Source organism: Macaca nemestrina, chromosome 9, assembly GCF_043159975.1.
Source record: "Macaca nemestrina isolate mMacNem1 chromosome 9, mMacNem.hap1, whole genome shotgun sequence".
NCBI lineage: Eukaryota > Metazoa > Chordata > Mammalia > Primates > Cercopithecidae > Macaca > Macaca nemestrina.
The window spans coordinates 89,002,784-89,018,765 of NC_092133.1; the positions used below are offsets into that span (position 1 = coordinate 89,002,784).

The 15,982-nt window shown below is 42.6% G+C and overlaps 1 protein-coding gene across 3 annotated transcripts in view; it reads left to right on the top strand.

Annotated features, from left to right (window-relative positions):
• Positions 1 to 14,593, top strand: part of LOC112427542 (BMS1 ribosome biogenesis factor) — a 53,242-nt gene extending 38,649 nt beyond the window's left edge. For all 3 annotated transcript variants that reach the window (XM_071070050.1, XM_071070049.1, XM_071070051.1), the window contains 9 exons: positions 436 to 612; positions 3,323 to 3,511; positions 3,595 to 3,775; positions 4,022 to 4,080; positions 5,193 to 5,315; positions 6,224 to 6,371; positions 6,737 to 6,912; positions 13,453 to 13,614; positions 14,058 to 14,593. In XM_071070050.1, the coding sequence (XP_070926151.1) occupies positions 436 to 612; positions 3,323 to 3,511; positions 3,595 to 3,775; positions 4,022 to 4,080; positions 5,193 to 5,315; positions 6,224 to 6,371; positions 6,737 to 6,912; positions 13,453 to 13,614; positions 14,058 to 14,288 (1,446 nt within the window). In that variant the 3' untranslated portion in view covers positions 14,289 to 14,593. The remainder of the gene's footprint in view (positions 1 to 435; positions 613 to 3,322; positions 3,512 to 3,594; positions 3,776 to 4,021; positions 4,081 to 5,192; positions 5,316 to 6,223; positions 6,372 to 6,736; positions 6,913 to 13,452; positions 13,615 to 14,057) is intronic.
• The last annotated feature ends 1,389 nt before the right edge of the window (positions 14,594 to 15,982 follow it).

The following is a 15,982-nucleotide window of genomic DNA, read 5'->3' on the forward strand; positions in this document are numbered from 1 at the left end:
TCATTTGCCAAGTCCACTGTGATTTTTCACTCACAGAAGTCTTAGTTTCTTGGTCTGACATTCGACCATTGCCATCATTCTCCTCTTCTTAAATTTAAGTGTCATTTAAAAGAACAAAGTCCCTGTTCTCCCTAATATTTCTTTGGAACAGGGTCTGGGAGCATCTCCGTGAGGGACACATCTGTTATTTTTATTCTAGTTTGTGTTCCCAGCCAGCTTAAGGAATGGCAGCTAATTGTAATGCAGATGTAACCATTTCCTGTAGCAGTACCATGTTATTCAGAGACAAAGGTTGTGTTGTGTTTTGTTTTGTTTTATTGATAGTGATAAGAGATTTTGCTAAGATTTTTGTTTAAATCGAACTTTAAAAAATCTAATGTTTAAAGAAAAGACCTTCATAAACATACACAAAATTTTTTCTTCTGGAAATTTAAGAATGAAGAGGTAGAGAAAGAAGTTAAGGAAGAAATTGACCCCAACGAAGAAGAAAGTGCCAAGAAAAAGCATTTGGATAAGAAGAGAAAATTGAAGGAGATGTTTGATGCAGAATATGATGAAGGAGAAAGCACATATTTTGATGATCTTAAAGGAGAAATGCAGAAACAAGCACAGGTGAGAAGCCTCAGTTCCTCTCAGCCCCTTGTCAAGACTATCATAGCACAGGAATCCCTGATTTTGTTTGGGTCCCTGCTTCCTATCCTGCTTCTGTGCCTTTCATTTGGACTCCTGCGTAGAGATGCGTATGAGTGTGTTTATTCATGCAATGAGCTCATTGTGTCTGCAGTCAGAAGGTCACCAGAAAAAGATCCATACCTATTTTGTAACAAGAATTAGGAAACAGAAATGACTGAGGCATGGTCTCTACTTTTGAGACTTTTACAATGTAGTGATCTGAGACAGTGTATTCATTTCAGTGCAAGCATTGGCTGCCTATTCTGATTGCTGCTTCCTGATTTGAATGGCAGGTGATCAGTGGCCCATGTGGCTTATGGACACACCAGAGCTCATAGGAGGAGTGCTCTGAAAACTCATCCTGGTCAGAGTTCAGAAGGACATGTGGAATGTAAGGTCTGATGCAGAGATAAAGGGATATGGTGTGGCCCTCCTGCCTGGGGGTGCTGAGCAGGTTGCTGGAGGCGGTGATCTCACTCTGAAGGAGACAGACACAGAAACATGTGTACAGTTGATGGTGAGCATCTGAGTTGCGCCTTGTTAGTGAGGCCAGGAGTGCCTGTGTAAGCTGGGACAGATCTAGGTCTTCATTTAGTCAAAGAACTATCTCCTGATTAGGCATTAGCTTCGTGGTTGCAAGTCTGTGTTGACCTTTGATTGGCATGACTAGGCTAACTCTGAAGTTTTTGCTTCACACCATTTACAATTTAAAATTACCTAGAGCCTTGTGGGCCATTGGAAAAGACTGAATGTTTCACTCTGAAATGGGAGTCCTTGGAGGGTTTTGAGCAGAGGAGAGACATTCAGGTAATCGGATCACTCTGCCAAAAGATCAGGCAGGTGGCACAAACCAGAGAGCTGGCAGTGGAAATGAGACAAAGGGTCAAACCTGGATAGACTTTATTTAGAAGCTGGGTCAGTAGGATTTCCTGGTGGACTGAATGTGGGGTGTGTAAGAGGAAATGAAGATGGTGACTGGAAGTTCCTGGAAGGATGGGTTGTTGTAAGTTAGACAGGAAACCCTCTGCAGATGCAGCTTTGGGAAGATGATGTTTGTTTCGGTTGGGTGTCATGCAGACAAGTGGAGTGTCAGGTCTGGAGAGAGGTCTGGCCAGGGACTTAGATGTACAGCCCTCAGCATGTAGATGCCACTTAACGTTGTCAGGTGGCCAGGGAGTGAGTGCAGGGTGAGTGGGAGGAGCAAGACTGGCATGGGCGAGATGGGGCGACTGTGGCCGTGAGGCCTGAGCAGTGCCCAGGCAGGAGAAGCAGTGTGAGCATGCAGGCACACGGGAAGCCAGTTGTACACGGAGGCGAAGCGTTGTTCAGACCCTGCTGCCATGTTAACTATGGTGAAGGCAGAGTTGACCACTGGAAGAGTCCTTCAGTGTGGGGGCCTTCATCAGTCTTGGCAAGCACCAATTTTCATGGATGTAGGAGAATGGGAGCAGAGGAACTGGAAGCTGTGACTGCAGAAAACTTTTGTGGGGTTTTGCTGCAGAGAGAAGCAGAGAAATGGAGCAGTTGTTGGTGGAAAAAGTGGAATCAAAAGGTTTTGAGATAAGAGAGGGAACAGAGGGAAGAGCTGTTGGAGTAAAGTCCAGGAAGAGTGGATGATGTCTAGTGAGCAAGTGATGTGTGGCCCTGAGTAGAAGCATGGACAAATCATCTGTGCCTGAGCTGCCCGTAGAACTTTCTGTGATCATGGAGATGCACGTGTATTCTTCCCAGTATTGTAACCCTGGCCGCAGGTTGATATGGACCACTTCCAGTGTGGCTAGTATGATTGAGGAACTGCATTTTAAATATTACCTAATTGTAATTAATTTTAATTTAAATAGCCACACATAGCTCCCCTATGGGCCAGGTCAGAACTCTGATAAGGCTGGATATGGGAGGAAACCCTGGTAGAGGGTTGACCATGGAGGTTCTTTTGGTTTTGGAGTGAATCAGGAAACAGCCATCAGCTGAGTGGAGGTGAGGGTGGTGTTGGGTGTTTGAAGACGGGAAAAGTGTGAAAGAATTGTTTGGAGAGGAAGGAAAGAAAGTGTGGACTGGAGACATTTCCAGTGTTCAGGCACGCAGGGCTCCACAGAGTTATCTACATTTGCTGTCCCTTGGAGCAGCAGAGAAGAAAACGGTTGGGACATATTCTGAGCAGACTGTAGAGGTAAAATGTGTAGGTTTTTTTTGTTTGTTTGTTTCTTGCTTTTTGCGTTTTGAGACGGAATCTCGCTCTATTGCCCAGGCTGGAGTGCAGTGGCACGATCGCAACTCACTGCAACCTCCGTCTCCCGGGTTCAAGCAGTTCTCTCACCTCTGCCTCCTGAGTAGCTGGGACTACAGGCACACACCACCACACCCAGCTAATTTTGGTATTTTTAGTAGAGACGGGGTTTCACCATGTTGAAGACTGGTTTCAAACTCCTGATCTCATGTGATCCACCTGCCTCGGCCTCCCAAAGTGCTGGGACTACAGGCATGAGCCTCTGTGCCTGGCCAAATGTGTAGTATTTTTAATAGGATAAAGCCTACATAATTCTGTCCATAGTTCCTTTATTTAGAAATTGCGCCTTTGTTCATGTTAATCTTACGTTTATTACAGATAACGGCATATGGGTTTGTTTTTTTTTTTTCCTGTCATGTGTAGCTGAATCGCGCAGAATTTGAAGATCAAGATGATGAAGCCAGAGTTCAGTATGAGGGTTTTCGACCTGGGATGTACGTCCGCGTTGAGATTGAAAATGTTCCCTGTGAATTTGTGCAGAACTTTGACCCCCATTACCCCATTATCCTGGGTGGCTTGGGCAACAGTGAGGGAAATGTTGGATACGTGCAGGTGGGTCCCTTTGCTGGGTATTTGGTGCCTGAGGCTCTGTGGATTTTCCCTCCATCAATCATCTTACCCTCTCGTCCCCTCAGATGCGTCTGAAGAAACATCGCTGGCATAAGAAAATCCTCAAGTCCCGAGATCCAATCATATTTTCTGTAGGGTGGAGGAGGTTTCAGACCATCCCACTCTATTATATCGAAGACCACAATGGAAGACAAAGGCTTCTAAAGTATACCCCACAGCACATGCATTGCGGAGCAGCCTTTTGGGGTAAAATATGATTACAATAACTTGCCTATTGCTGAGATTAAACCTTACAGGCTGCATTATTATAGCTTTTTGCTTTTCCTTTCATAAAATTTCACTCCTAAGATTTTTCTGTTTTCTGGGAGCGGGGAGGTGGTTTGGAGTATATATGTAAATCTATATCCAAAGCCAAATGTCCATATCCAGTATGTTAAACTAGAATCTAAAATTTGTGGTTTGCTATATTTATTTTTTTGCTTTTCCTTTAAGGCCCTATCACTCCACAGGGAACTGGTTTCTTGGCAATACAGTCTGTCAGTGGCATAATGGTAACTATCTTGGATGATTTCTTTTACAGATTGGTTTGAGAAATATATCCTGAATGTGGGTTATATACATGAGACTTTTAAGTTGAAAATTACTCATTTTTATTAATATAAAGTAAATTTCCCTTTGCTTTTACTCTTCCTACATCCTTTTCAGTAGGGTGTGGGATTAAAGGAGGGGAGGTGGAAGAACTATAATGGTACATTTCCTATTTTTGTGCATCTTTTGGATTTATTTATCTAAGCAAGTACTTAAGAAGTGCTCACCATGTGCCAAGCACTATATGAGGTTGTGAGGAGCCATCAGAGACCAGCCAGACACGAGACTCCCTGCAGCCGTGCTGGGGTAGCAGTCTGTTCACACCATTTTCATTTGACCAGTCAGGCAGGGCAGGGTTTATCGGTCCCATTTAACAGAGAAGAAAGCAGAATAATGAGCAGATGGAATCTGCCCTGGAGGTCCAAATTTTAACTTCCTAAACATTGCAACTGTATTTTCTTTTCCATTTCATTCCAAATAAATCATTATAGTGAAATAACATTCCTCTGAAATCACTCTTAGGAAAGTACTCAAGTAGCCCTTGTTTTTTGTTTGTTTGTTTAGTTTTGTTTTGTTTTGTTTTTTGAGACAGAGTCTCAGTCTGTCATCCAGACTGGAGTGCAGTGGCACGATCTTTGCTCACTGCAACCTCTGCCTCCTGGGTTTAAGCGGTTCTCCTGCCTCTGTCTCCCAAGTAGTTGGGATTACAGGTGTGCATGGTGGCATGCCGAGCTAATTTTTGTGTTTTTAGTAGAGACGGGATTTTGCCATGTTGGCCAGACTGGTCTTGAACTTCTGACCTCAGGTGATCTGCCCACCTCAGCATCCCAAAGTGCTGGGATTACAGGTATGAGCCACGGTGCCAGCCTCATGTCACCCTTGTTATTTTGGCTTACCAACTTTAGTTTTGGATTGCTTTTGTCAGACCACTGGGTTGCAAGTTCAGATGGTCTCTCTTGTTTTTCTTAGCTAATTGTAAGTAAAATTCACTTTGGTAATGTATTGTGTCACATAGAATTGAAGTTTTTCTCTTGCTGATATTATTCCTATTTTCAAATTTTGGGGTTCCTGTTAGCCTGATTTTCGGATAGCTGCCACAGGAGTTGTCCTTGATCTGGATAAATCCATAAAAATTGTGAAGAAATTAAAGCTAACTGGTTTTCCATATAAAATTTTCAAGAATACTTCATTTATTAAGGTCTGTATATCTATATATTCTCATATTTATAAATGTCCATATTGTTTGAGAAAAGGAATGAAATACCTCTAAAATATGGGCCTCATGTTTTTAGAAAAGTATTTGAAATCTTTTATAAACTTCATATTTTGTTTGTTCCTTTATATTCTGTTACTTAACTGTGCCGAAGAAAGCAGTAGTAAAACAGCTATTTTTGAGGCTGTTACTCATGACTTCCTTGTGAGACTGCCACAGAAGTCATATTGAAAATATGTCATTTTATCCACTGGGTTTTGTTTCCTACTTTTTAAATTTGTGTTAACAAAGGAAAAAAAAATCACAAGTTGTCTAACCATTCAGCAGAAAAATCGACAAAGCATTTGCAGACAACTTGGCAAGGGTACAGAGAAACAGATGTACTGTTTTTCAGTATTTGGGGAGGGTGGTTTGAGCAGCATTTATTGACAATTTCATTTGTGTGGATGTTTCTATTGAAAACACAGTTAGGAAGATCATAAAATGTTCTTGCAATATAAGGTAATAATACCACCGGCGTTTATCTTACTGTTTTCATGTTCTAAGTGTATGCACCTGAGTAAAAGGTTCTGAGCTGTAGTCCAGTCTGAGAGACGCCAGCAAAGGCTGCCTAGGCCAGTTCAGTCCTGTAAATCCCTCTTCGATCTTCTCTTCCACACAGACAGCGGTGATGAGCATGCCCATGAACCCACATGATTATTTTGGGGGAAACGAAAGGGTTGTATTTTTGAGGTAGTAATTCCACTTTCAGGGGCAAATACATTTTGATTATTGTATCACCCTTCAGTGAATTGTTTTTGTCCTTTAACCAAGTATGTATCTTTGAAGTAAGAAGTAAAGCATAAAGTATATGATTTTTGTGTGTGTGTGTTTTTATCTTACTATACCTATAGGGAATGTTTAATTCTGCCTTGGAAGTGGCCAAATTTGAAGGTGCTGTGATTCGAACTGTCAGTGGGATAAGGGGGCAGATCAAGAAAGCCCTCCGAGCTCCAGAAGGCGCTTTCCGGGCCAGCTTTGAGGATAAACTGCTGATGAGTGGTGAGTGTCTTGAGTAGTGTTCAGGGCAGGGTGTTACCATTCATGCTTGACCTCTAACTAGTGTGATGAGAGGCTGGAGTCATGTCTCTAGAGGCTGGAGTCAGGTCTCTAGAGAGTTGAGCGGCTCCAGCCTTAGATCTTCTAGTGTTACGTGATGTGCCCATTCACCTTGTGTCTGCAGTCCCCTGGCCACACCCAGTAACAGTTCTGTGATCTATGAGAATAGTTTCCTTAGCGAGCTTTCCCTTCAAATACTTTGCAGCCAGGCAGAGAAGTTTGGAGTGAAGGTTTTTTTCTTTGTTTCTTCGCAATATGGCTATGAATCTTCTTTTGAAAATGTTAAAATAAATTACCTCTCTTTTCAGATATTGTCTTCATGCGAACTTGGTATCCTGTTTCCATCCCAGCCTTCTATAACCCAGTAACATCTTTGTTGAAACCAGTGGGTGAGAAAGACACCTGGTCAGGAATGCGGACCACAGGCCAACTCAGGCTCGCCCATGGCGTCAGACTAAAGGCAAACAAGGACTCTCTGTATAAGGTACTGGTTGCGTGTGTGTTAGTGGAGATGAAGCCTATGCTGTCCAGACAGGGAGTAACACAGATACTTTTCTATAATTTCTTACGTGCTTTGAATGTTCAAGTGTAAAGTCTAACGTTAAATTTGATTGAACAACTGTATATTCATGGAATATTTTGGAATGGAACACCAAAAAATGGTAATAGTGGTTCTTTCTGGATTGAAGACAAACTTATCTTTTTTAAAATAAATTTTATTTTATATATTTGAGGTTGAACACATGATCTTAAAGGACACATATAGATATTAAACTGGTTACTGTAGTGAAGCAAATTAATGTATCTACCATCTCACATAGTTTTTTTGTGTGTGACAAGAGCAGCTAAAATCTACTGATTTAACAAAAATCCCAAAGACAATACATTTTTATTAACTATAGCCCTCATGATGTACACTAGATCTCTAACTTGTTCATCCTACATGTCTACTACTTTGTATTATTTTAATGTACGTCTCCCCATTTCCTATTGGTCATTTCCTATTTGGCCCATTTTTCAACTGGGTTGTTTTTCTGCTATTATAAGAGTTCTTTACTGATTTTTGGATATTAACACTTTATCAGATATGCGGTTTGCAAATATTTCTTCCAGTCTGTAGGTTCCCTTTTCATTTCGTTGGTTGTTTCCTTTGCTGTGCAGAAGCTTTTTAGTTTCATGCAGTCCTCCTTGTTTATGTTTACATTTGTAGCCTGGCTTGTGGTGTGATATACAAAAATTATTGCTAAGGCCAATGTCAAGAGGCTTTTCCCCTGTGTTTTCTTCTAGGAGTTTTATGGTTTCAGGTCTTATTTGGGTCTTAGGTTTCATATCTGTTTTGAGTTGATTTTTGTATATAGTGTATGATCAGGGTCCAATTTTATTCTTTTGCAAGTGGAAATCCAGATTTCTCAGCACTATTATTGAAGAGACTATCTTTTTTTCCATCGTGTTGTCTTGTTTCCCCTTGTCAAAAATTAGTTGACAGTATATGTTTGGATTTATTTCAAAGGTCTCTGTTCTGTTCCATTGGTCTAATTTTTTTGTTTTTATGCCAGCACCATACTGTTTTGATTACTATAGCTTTCTAATACAATTTTAAATCAAGAGGTGTGATGCCTCCAACTTCTTCTTTCACAGTAATCTGTTGGCCATTTGGGGTTTTTTGTGGCTCCATATGAGTTTCAGGATTGTTTTTTCCTTTCTTTCTTTTTTTTTTTTGAGACAGAGTTTCACTCTGTCACCCAAGCTGGAGTGCAGTGGCATAATCTTGGCTCACTGCAACCTCTGCCTCCTGGATTCAAGCAATTCTCCCACCTCAGTCTCCCAAGTAGCAGGGACTACAGGCACGTGCCACTATGCCTGACCAGTTTTTGTAGTTTTAGTAGAGATAGAGTTTCACTATGTTGGCCACACTGGTCTCCAACTCCTGACCTTGTGATCAGCCCGCTGTGGTCTCCCAAAGTGCTAGGATTATAGGCGTGAGTCACTGCGCCTGGATTGTTTTTTTCTGTTCTGTAAAGAATGCCATCAGAACTTTGATGAGGAGTGTGTTAAATCTGTATATTTGCTTTGGGTAGTGTGAACATTTTAACAATATTAATTCTTCTGATCCATAAACATCAGAACTTTGATGAGGATTGTGTTAAATCTGTATATTTGCTTTGGGTAGTGTGAATATTTTAACAATATTAATTCTGATCCGTAAACACAATATTAATTCTTCCATTTGTTCATGTCTAAATTTCTCTCATCAGTGTTTTATGGTTTTCAAATGTACACATCTCTCACCTTCTTGGTTAAATTTATTCCTAAGTTTTCATTTTTATTTGATGCTATTGTAAATGAGATTATTTTCTTGATTTCTTTGTCAGCTAGGTTATTTGTATATAGAAATGTGACTGATTTTTATATGTTGAGTTTATATCTTGCAGCTTAACTGAATTGATTTAGTAGTTCTCACAGTTTTTTGTGGAATCTTTGGAGTTTTTTACATATAGGATCTTGTCATCTACAAATAGAGGTAGTTTTACTTCTTTAATTTAGTTGCCTTTTTTTCTCGTCTAATTGCTCTTGCAAGTACTCTGTTGAATAAAAGTGATGAGGCTGGGCATCCTTATCTTGTACTCAATCTTAGTGGAAAAGCTTTTAGTTGTTGCCCACTAACTATGATGTAGACTGGGTTTTTCATAAATGGTCTTTATTACATTGAGGAACTTTCCTTCTACACATAAACTATTAAGAGGTTTTATCAAGAAAGGTTGCTAAACTTTGTTAAATGCTTTTTCTGCATCAATCGAGGTGACCATGTGGTTTTTTCATTTTGTTAATGTGATATATCACATAGATTGATTTACATATGTTAAACCAGCCTTGCGTGCCAGGGATAAATCCCACTTAAATATGATGTATAATGTTTTTGATGTGTTGTTGAATTCTATTTGCTAAAATTTTTTTAGGATGTTTGCATCAGTGTTAATTTTTTGGAGAGCTTGACCTGTAGTTTTTGTTTGTTTTGTGTGTGTGTGTTTGTGTGTGTGTGTGTGTGTGTGTGTGTGTTTTGGTTTGGCTCAGGTATTAAGGTAATACTGGCCTGGTAAAATGTGTTTGGAATTATTTCCTCTCGCTCTATTTTTGCCAAGAGTTTAAGAAGTAAAATTCCATGGAATGGGAGTGACTCTGGACATGGGAGTGACATGATAGTGACTCTGGACCCTGTAGTTGTGGGACACAACTCCCAGTCTCTGTGAGGCCAGGCGCAGCATCAGCAAGGACCTCAGAATGGTGGAGCACTACTGTGGCTTGGGCCGTCGGGGGCAGGGACCAGTGCAGCAACTACTTCTCTCCCTGGGGAGGCAGGTGCCTAGGCAACTCAGATTCTCCAAGGCTAGTCCAGTTCCAAGGAAGCAGAGTTCTACAGTTGTTTGTCCTGAAGGGCAAGGTACCCCAGTTCAGCCAATGCCATTTTCCTGGGATGTGGGGGTGGGTGCCATGTTGGCTCATCCGTGGCAGATGTGGCTGCTCAGGTCAGCTAAGACACTGATTCCCTGTGAAGCAGGGTAGTGCTTCAGCTCTTGTGCAGTGAGGGGTATGACTGCTCAGAGTGGCCAAGGCACTGATTCCCTGGAAAGCAGGGCACTAAGTCAGCTCAGGCCCCAAGGGGCAGGGTGCAATGACAGCTGGGAGGGGAGGGGCACAGCAGCGTGGCCCAAAGGGTAGGGTGTATGCTGTGATGTGGACGTGTTTGTTCCCACCAGCACTCATGTTGAAATTTGATTCCAAATGTGGTGGTGTGGGAGGTGGGGCCTAGTGGAAGGTATTTGGGTCACTGGGGCAGATCCTTTATGAATAGATTAATGCCTTTTCATGGGACTGGATTAGTTACCAGGAGTGGATTATCAGAGTGAGTTCAGCTTCCTAGACTCTCGTGTTTCCTCTCTTGCCATGTGAGCCCTTTGCATACACCTGTTTCCCCTTCCACTTTCCCCATGAGATGAAGCAGCACAAGACCCTCACCAGATGTGCTGCCCTATCTCAGACTTTTCAGACACAAGCAGGGTGAGCCAAATAAACCTTTTTAATAAAATAAGTTACCGAGTCTCAGGTATTCTGTTACAGCCATACTAAATGGCCTAAGACAGTGTAACAGCAGCTCAGGGGTGGTGGGCCACTAGGCAGGGGTGATACAGAGCAACAAACCCTGAGGATGGTAGAAGGGTGCGGTGGCTGCTCACCCTGGGCGGGACATGCTCCCGAAGTGGTTCCGGGTCCAGGAGGTCACGTTGCAGCAGCAGCTGGTCCATGGGGGTGGGGCGCAACGTGAGTTCCTTCTCTGAGGGGAGTGCTGGGGCTGCTGGGCCCCTTTTGCTTCCTTATCTCCGCAGGGAGACATCCCCTCTGCTTCAGGCTGATCCCTCTGGGGATGGGTGGTAGGGGACAGATGTTTCCTTCTCTCCTTTATGTGACCGTCCTGGTTTTTTGTGCTCTCCCGGATTTTTGCTACTCCTTGATGCGCTCTGGGCTCTCCTTTAGTGACTTTCATCAAAATATAGTTGTTTGCTGCTTTGGCTGTCTTTGTCAGAGGACGGACGCAAGGGGCTATTGATTGGCCCCTTGCTAGTGTCCCTCCCTCTTAAACTTTTCACTGGGTACTCTTTTGAACTATTTTTTCCCCACCATATACATGTATTTTTAAAACATTAATGTGCTAATTTCTATTGAAGCAATGTGGATTTTTCTGAAAGTTTTAATGTTTTAATAAGCTTTTTATTGAAATGTTAATGTACATACAGAAGAATGCCCAAATCGCAGGTGTGCAGCTAGATGAACTGTAGCACACCAGGCTGCCACACCCTGGACCAAGCAGTAGCCTCGCCCTGTGGCCTCTCCCAGGCATTGCCACCCCAACCCACAAAATAGCTACTTTCCCAGTTCCTGACGTAGATTTGTTCTGCCTGGTTTTGACTTTTATAAAATACAGCACATTCTATTTAGCCTGGCTTCTTTGGTTCAGTATTACAGGACACATCCATGTTCTTGTCTATGGCAGACATTGATTTATTGTCATTGCTGAGTTCCATTGTATGACTGTATCACCATTTATCCATTGATGGGTAAAATGATTTCCTGTTTTTGGCCGTTATCCCACAGCCCTTAACACTAACGTCTGGATGTGGGACTTGCGGGTATGCAGGGGCACACATACTTCTGCTGGAGGATCCCTGGGTGGGGTGGAGACTCCAGGGCACCTGTGCTCTGCTTCAATGTGGAGGCTTCTGTGTCGTGTTCTGGGAGCACAGTGGCTTGGCCTCCACCAGCAGCAGCAGCTTAAAGAGTTCCTTCTATTCCATATGCTTGCCGACAATTGGCCTCTTCAGGTTTTTGTTTGTTTGTTTTTTTAAGGTTTTCAGTGCCTACCTGGACTTGTGTTTTCATTTAGATTTTGGTTTCCTAGAAATTTCGTTATTCTCTTCACAGCTTAACAATGCATTTAAAAGATTTGTTTTCATGTGGAGTATTCAGTTTTGTAAGAAGAGGGTTGTTCAAGGCATCAGTCTGCCACTCTGCTAGAAACAGAAGTCTCCCAAGCATTTGTTTTTATATAAAGTAGTTAATGAAATTTTGAACTGTCTTACATGAATTTTTATTAAAATACACTTCAGGATGTGGTGCCCATTATCCATTCTACTCTTTTGTAAGAAGCAGATTTCTCTGAATTCTTGAATTTGAAAACAATTGGGGTTCCTAAACAGAGAATATGGAATATTATTGGGGATGATGTCTTTAATAATACATTTCAAGATAGCAGAAACTTGTTCCATATAGATGACTTTAATAAAAGCCTAGGGCAAAACTTTCAATTTATTAACAGTATTTATGAGGCAGTTAAGAATCTGGGTCATCTCCGTCTCCACTAAAAATACAAAAAATTAGCCAGGCGTGGTGGTGGGCACCTGTAGTCCCAGCTTCTTGGGAGGCTGAGGCAGGAGAATGGTGTGAACCCAGGAGGTGGAGGTTGCAGTAAGCCGAGATCGTGCCCTTGCACTCTATCCTGGGCAACAGAGCGAGACTCTGTCTCAAAAAAAAAAAAAAAGAAAAGAAAAAGAATTTGGGTCATCTCAATTAAACACAGAATTTAAGATTACCTTGAAAATTCAGTACAGAGTATTTTGCCTTCAAAATTGTTTTTTTGAGTCTCCCTTCTTTCAGCCAGCCTTCCATCAGAAATAGAATAAAGTTAAACTTCTTAATTGGAATCAGGAATCAGGACTCTTTGGCTGCCGATTGAAGGAAGAACTGTCCTTAAATCCACAGTGGGCCGGGCATGGTGGCTCATGCCTATAATCCTAGCACTTTGGGAGGCCAAGGCAGGTGGATCACCTGAGGTCAGGAGTTCAAGACCAGCATGACCAACATGGTGAAACCCCATCTCTACTGAAAATACAAAAATTAGCTGGGTGTGGTTGTGTGCGCCTGTAGTCCCAGATACTTGGGAGGCTGAGACAGGAGAATTGCTTGAACCCAGGAGGTGGAGGTTGCGTGAGCCAGCATCTTGCCACTGCACTCTAGCCTGGGCAACAGGGCGAGACTCCATCTCAAAAAAAAAAAGGTAAATCCAGAGTGGTTGATAGTCAAGATGAAAAGCTAGATTATTTTTGTTAGGCTGGGAAATAAGCACCTCAGTGGCCCAAAAATAAGGCCTGAAATTTCCATTAAAAGAAACTGGGATCTATTCATCTGTTCTGTTGAGATCCCATAGTTCCATACCATAGAAATGGGCACAGAGGGCTTTGAGAGGAGAGTTGTAAGTGTAAGCTCTCTGTTCCTCTGTATACTGAGAATTGTGGGTGTCCACTGAGGCAGTTCATATTTGGCGGATGATTAAGTCCTGATTTCTCAGGGCCAGTGGACTCTGGTGTTACTGATCTTGTGGAAAAGTTAACCCAATGAGAAGATTGTATGCAGAAGTTTTAAATGCACATTGATCATAATTTGAATATGTCACAGTCTTTATTTTTCTTTTCAGCCAATCCTGAGGCAAAAGAAACATTTTAATTCACTGCACATTCCAAAAGCCTTGCAGAAGGCCCTGCCATTTAAGAACAAGCCCAAGACCCAAGCAAAGGCAGGCAAGGTGCCAAAGGACAGGCGGAGACCAGCCGTCATACGCGAGCCTCATGAAAGAAAGGTACTGTCGCCCATGCCATACTGCACACTGCATTTAGATAGGAAAGAATGCTCTCCACAGCATACTTCCTGTTTCTACTGCAGTCTCAGTTATTCAGGGCACTGGAACTAAAGTCAGAGGAAGAGCCAGAGTTCGTTTCCCTTCCTTTGCCTGGTCCTGCTCTGCCCTGTGCTTTTGATGGGGATAACAGGCACATGGCTGGGGAACTCCTCTGTCTTGGTTAGCTGCACACAGTGTCCACAGAATGATGAACACAGGTGGTAAAGGTAAAATGCGATCACACCTGTGTCTCCATGCCAACAATGACTTCCCATCGCAGGATGCATTTTCATGCAGTTAGCATTCATTTGGATCGGGGGTTGCCTCTAGTCTTAGTGCTTAGGATGCAAGTGTGTCAGGTGGCTGAGAGCATTCTGATACTCACTGGCTTTTGTCCTGGTCAGATCCTCGCGCTGCTGGATGCTCTGAGTACGGTGCACAGTCAGAAGATGAAGAAGGCCAAGGAGCAGCGGCACCTGCACAATAAGGAGCACTTCAGAGCCAAGCAGAAGGAGGAGGAGGAGAAGCTGAAGCGGCAGAAGGACCTCAGGAAGAAGCTCTTCCGAATTCAGGGGCAGAAGGAAAGAAGAAACCAGAAGTCCAGTTTGAAGGGGGCTGAGGGCCAGTTGCAGTAAGCCTTTGGACTGGAGGGACTGTCCCTGGATCTGCGGAGGTGGACAGTTTCAAACATCACAGTTTGAATGCCTGTGAATGACAAGTCAGTGGGCAAGAGCCCAAGAGATGTCTCTACCCAAACTGTGCCTGCAAGAGGAGGAACGGAGAAGCCTGGACTGCTGGGACTGGGTTCGTTCTCACCACCTGGGGTTGTCGAGATTTAAAGTGATGTAAGCTGTGGTTATGTGGATTCTCTTACTTTCCTCTGCCTGCCTCAGTTTAATTATTTTGTCCTACAAAAATATCATTAAAATATTTTTTGTTAGTTTTGGCTTAGTAGTTTTCATTAGGGATGAATGCCTGACAATCCTTTGTGGATAATTATTTATGCTACCACCTTCGTGAGGAGCCTTCCAAAATAGAAATATTCACTTGAATCCTCAGCTCCCATGGAAAATTTTAGAGAAGGGTGTGTAGTGTTCTTGTTGTGTTTTTAGTTTGAGTGACACGCAAACCTAGATGGTACAGCCTACTGTGCATCTGGGCTCTATGGGCTCCTTTGATCACTGGCCCTTGTGGACATTTTCTATCTTATTTCATATGTTCTGCACATTAGTATAGTGACAAGGTAACAGTAAGTACCTTTTTAAAGCTTTAGACTTAGGAGATTGTTGTCTCAGGTGCAGAGACCAAGGAAATCGTATGTATCAGTGAGATAGGCTTCCCGTATTATGCTCATGCGTTATACCTGCCTAGCTACATTGCCTTTTTTAAAATTAAACATTATATTGATGTAATCATACTATTACTTAGGCGATGTATGTATTTTATGATTGTATGTTAATATAGTTATGGGGAATCTAATCTTATACGATGTAATCATAGATTCACATATAGTTGTATATTTTGCCCAATTTCTCTCAGTGATAACGTTTCACACATATCACAATCAGGATGTTGACATCAAAACAGCCCACTGATTTTATTCACATTTCCCCAGCTTTACTTTCCCCAATGTATACTCCTCCATATGTGCATGTGTGTGTAGAAATATGGAACGCAGCTGGGCACAGTGACTCACGCCAGTAATCTCAGCACTTTGGGATGCTAAGGCAGGAGGATCACTTGAGCCCAGGAATTTGAGACCAACTTGGGCAACATGGCAAAAACCTCATCTCTACAAAAAATACAAAACTTCGCCAGGTGTGGTGGTGCACACCTGTGGTTCCAGGAGCTTGGGAGGCTGAGGTAGGAGGATCACTTGAGCTCAGGAGGTCAAGGCTGCAGTGAGCCATGATAGCACCACTGCACTCCAGCCTGAGTGACAGAGCAAGATCCTGTTTCAAAAAAAAAAAAAAAAAATTTATATATATGTAGAACACTTCATGAATTTGTGTGTCATCTGTGCATGCTGACCTCTGTGTTGTGCCAGTTGTAGTATGTGTGCTGCTGACATGAGTACCGCATTGCCTTTACAGCATCACAGGGGCCAAAGAGGGTCAGCAGGATTGTGAGCAGTTGGCCTAGTCTGAGAGGCTGTCTAAAAGCCGAAAGCTGTCAATAGACAGGTGCTCAGCTTTGTGTCTCCATAAGAAGGGAAGGGGATGTGAGAATCCCATCAGGGCTGGGTCTATCTGGGAAGTGACAGTTGGAACACACCCAGACCAGACCTTTCTGAGCAACTCCGGGTGTAAATTTTCCTCTATTCCTCAAG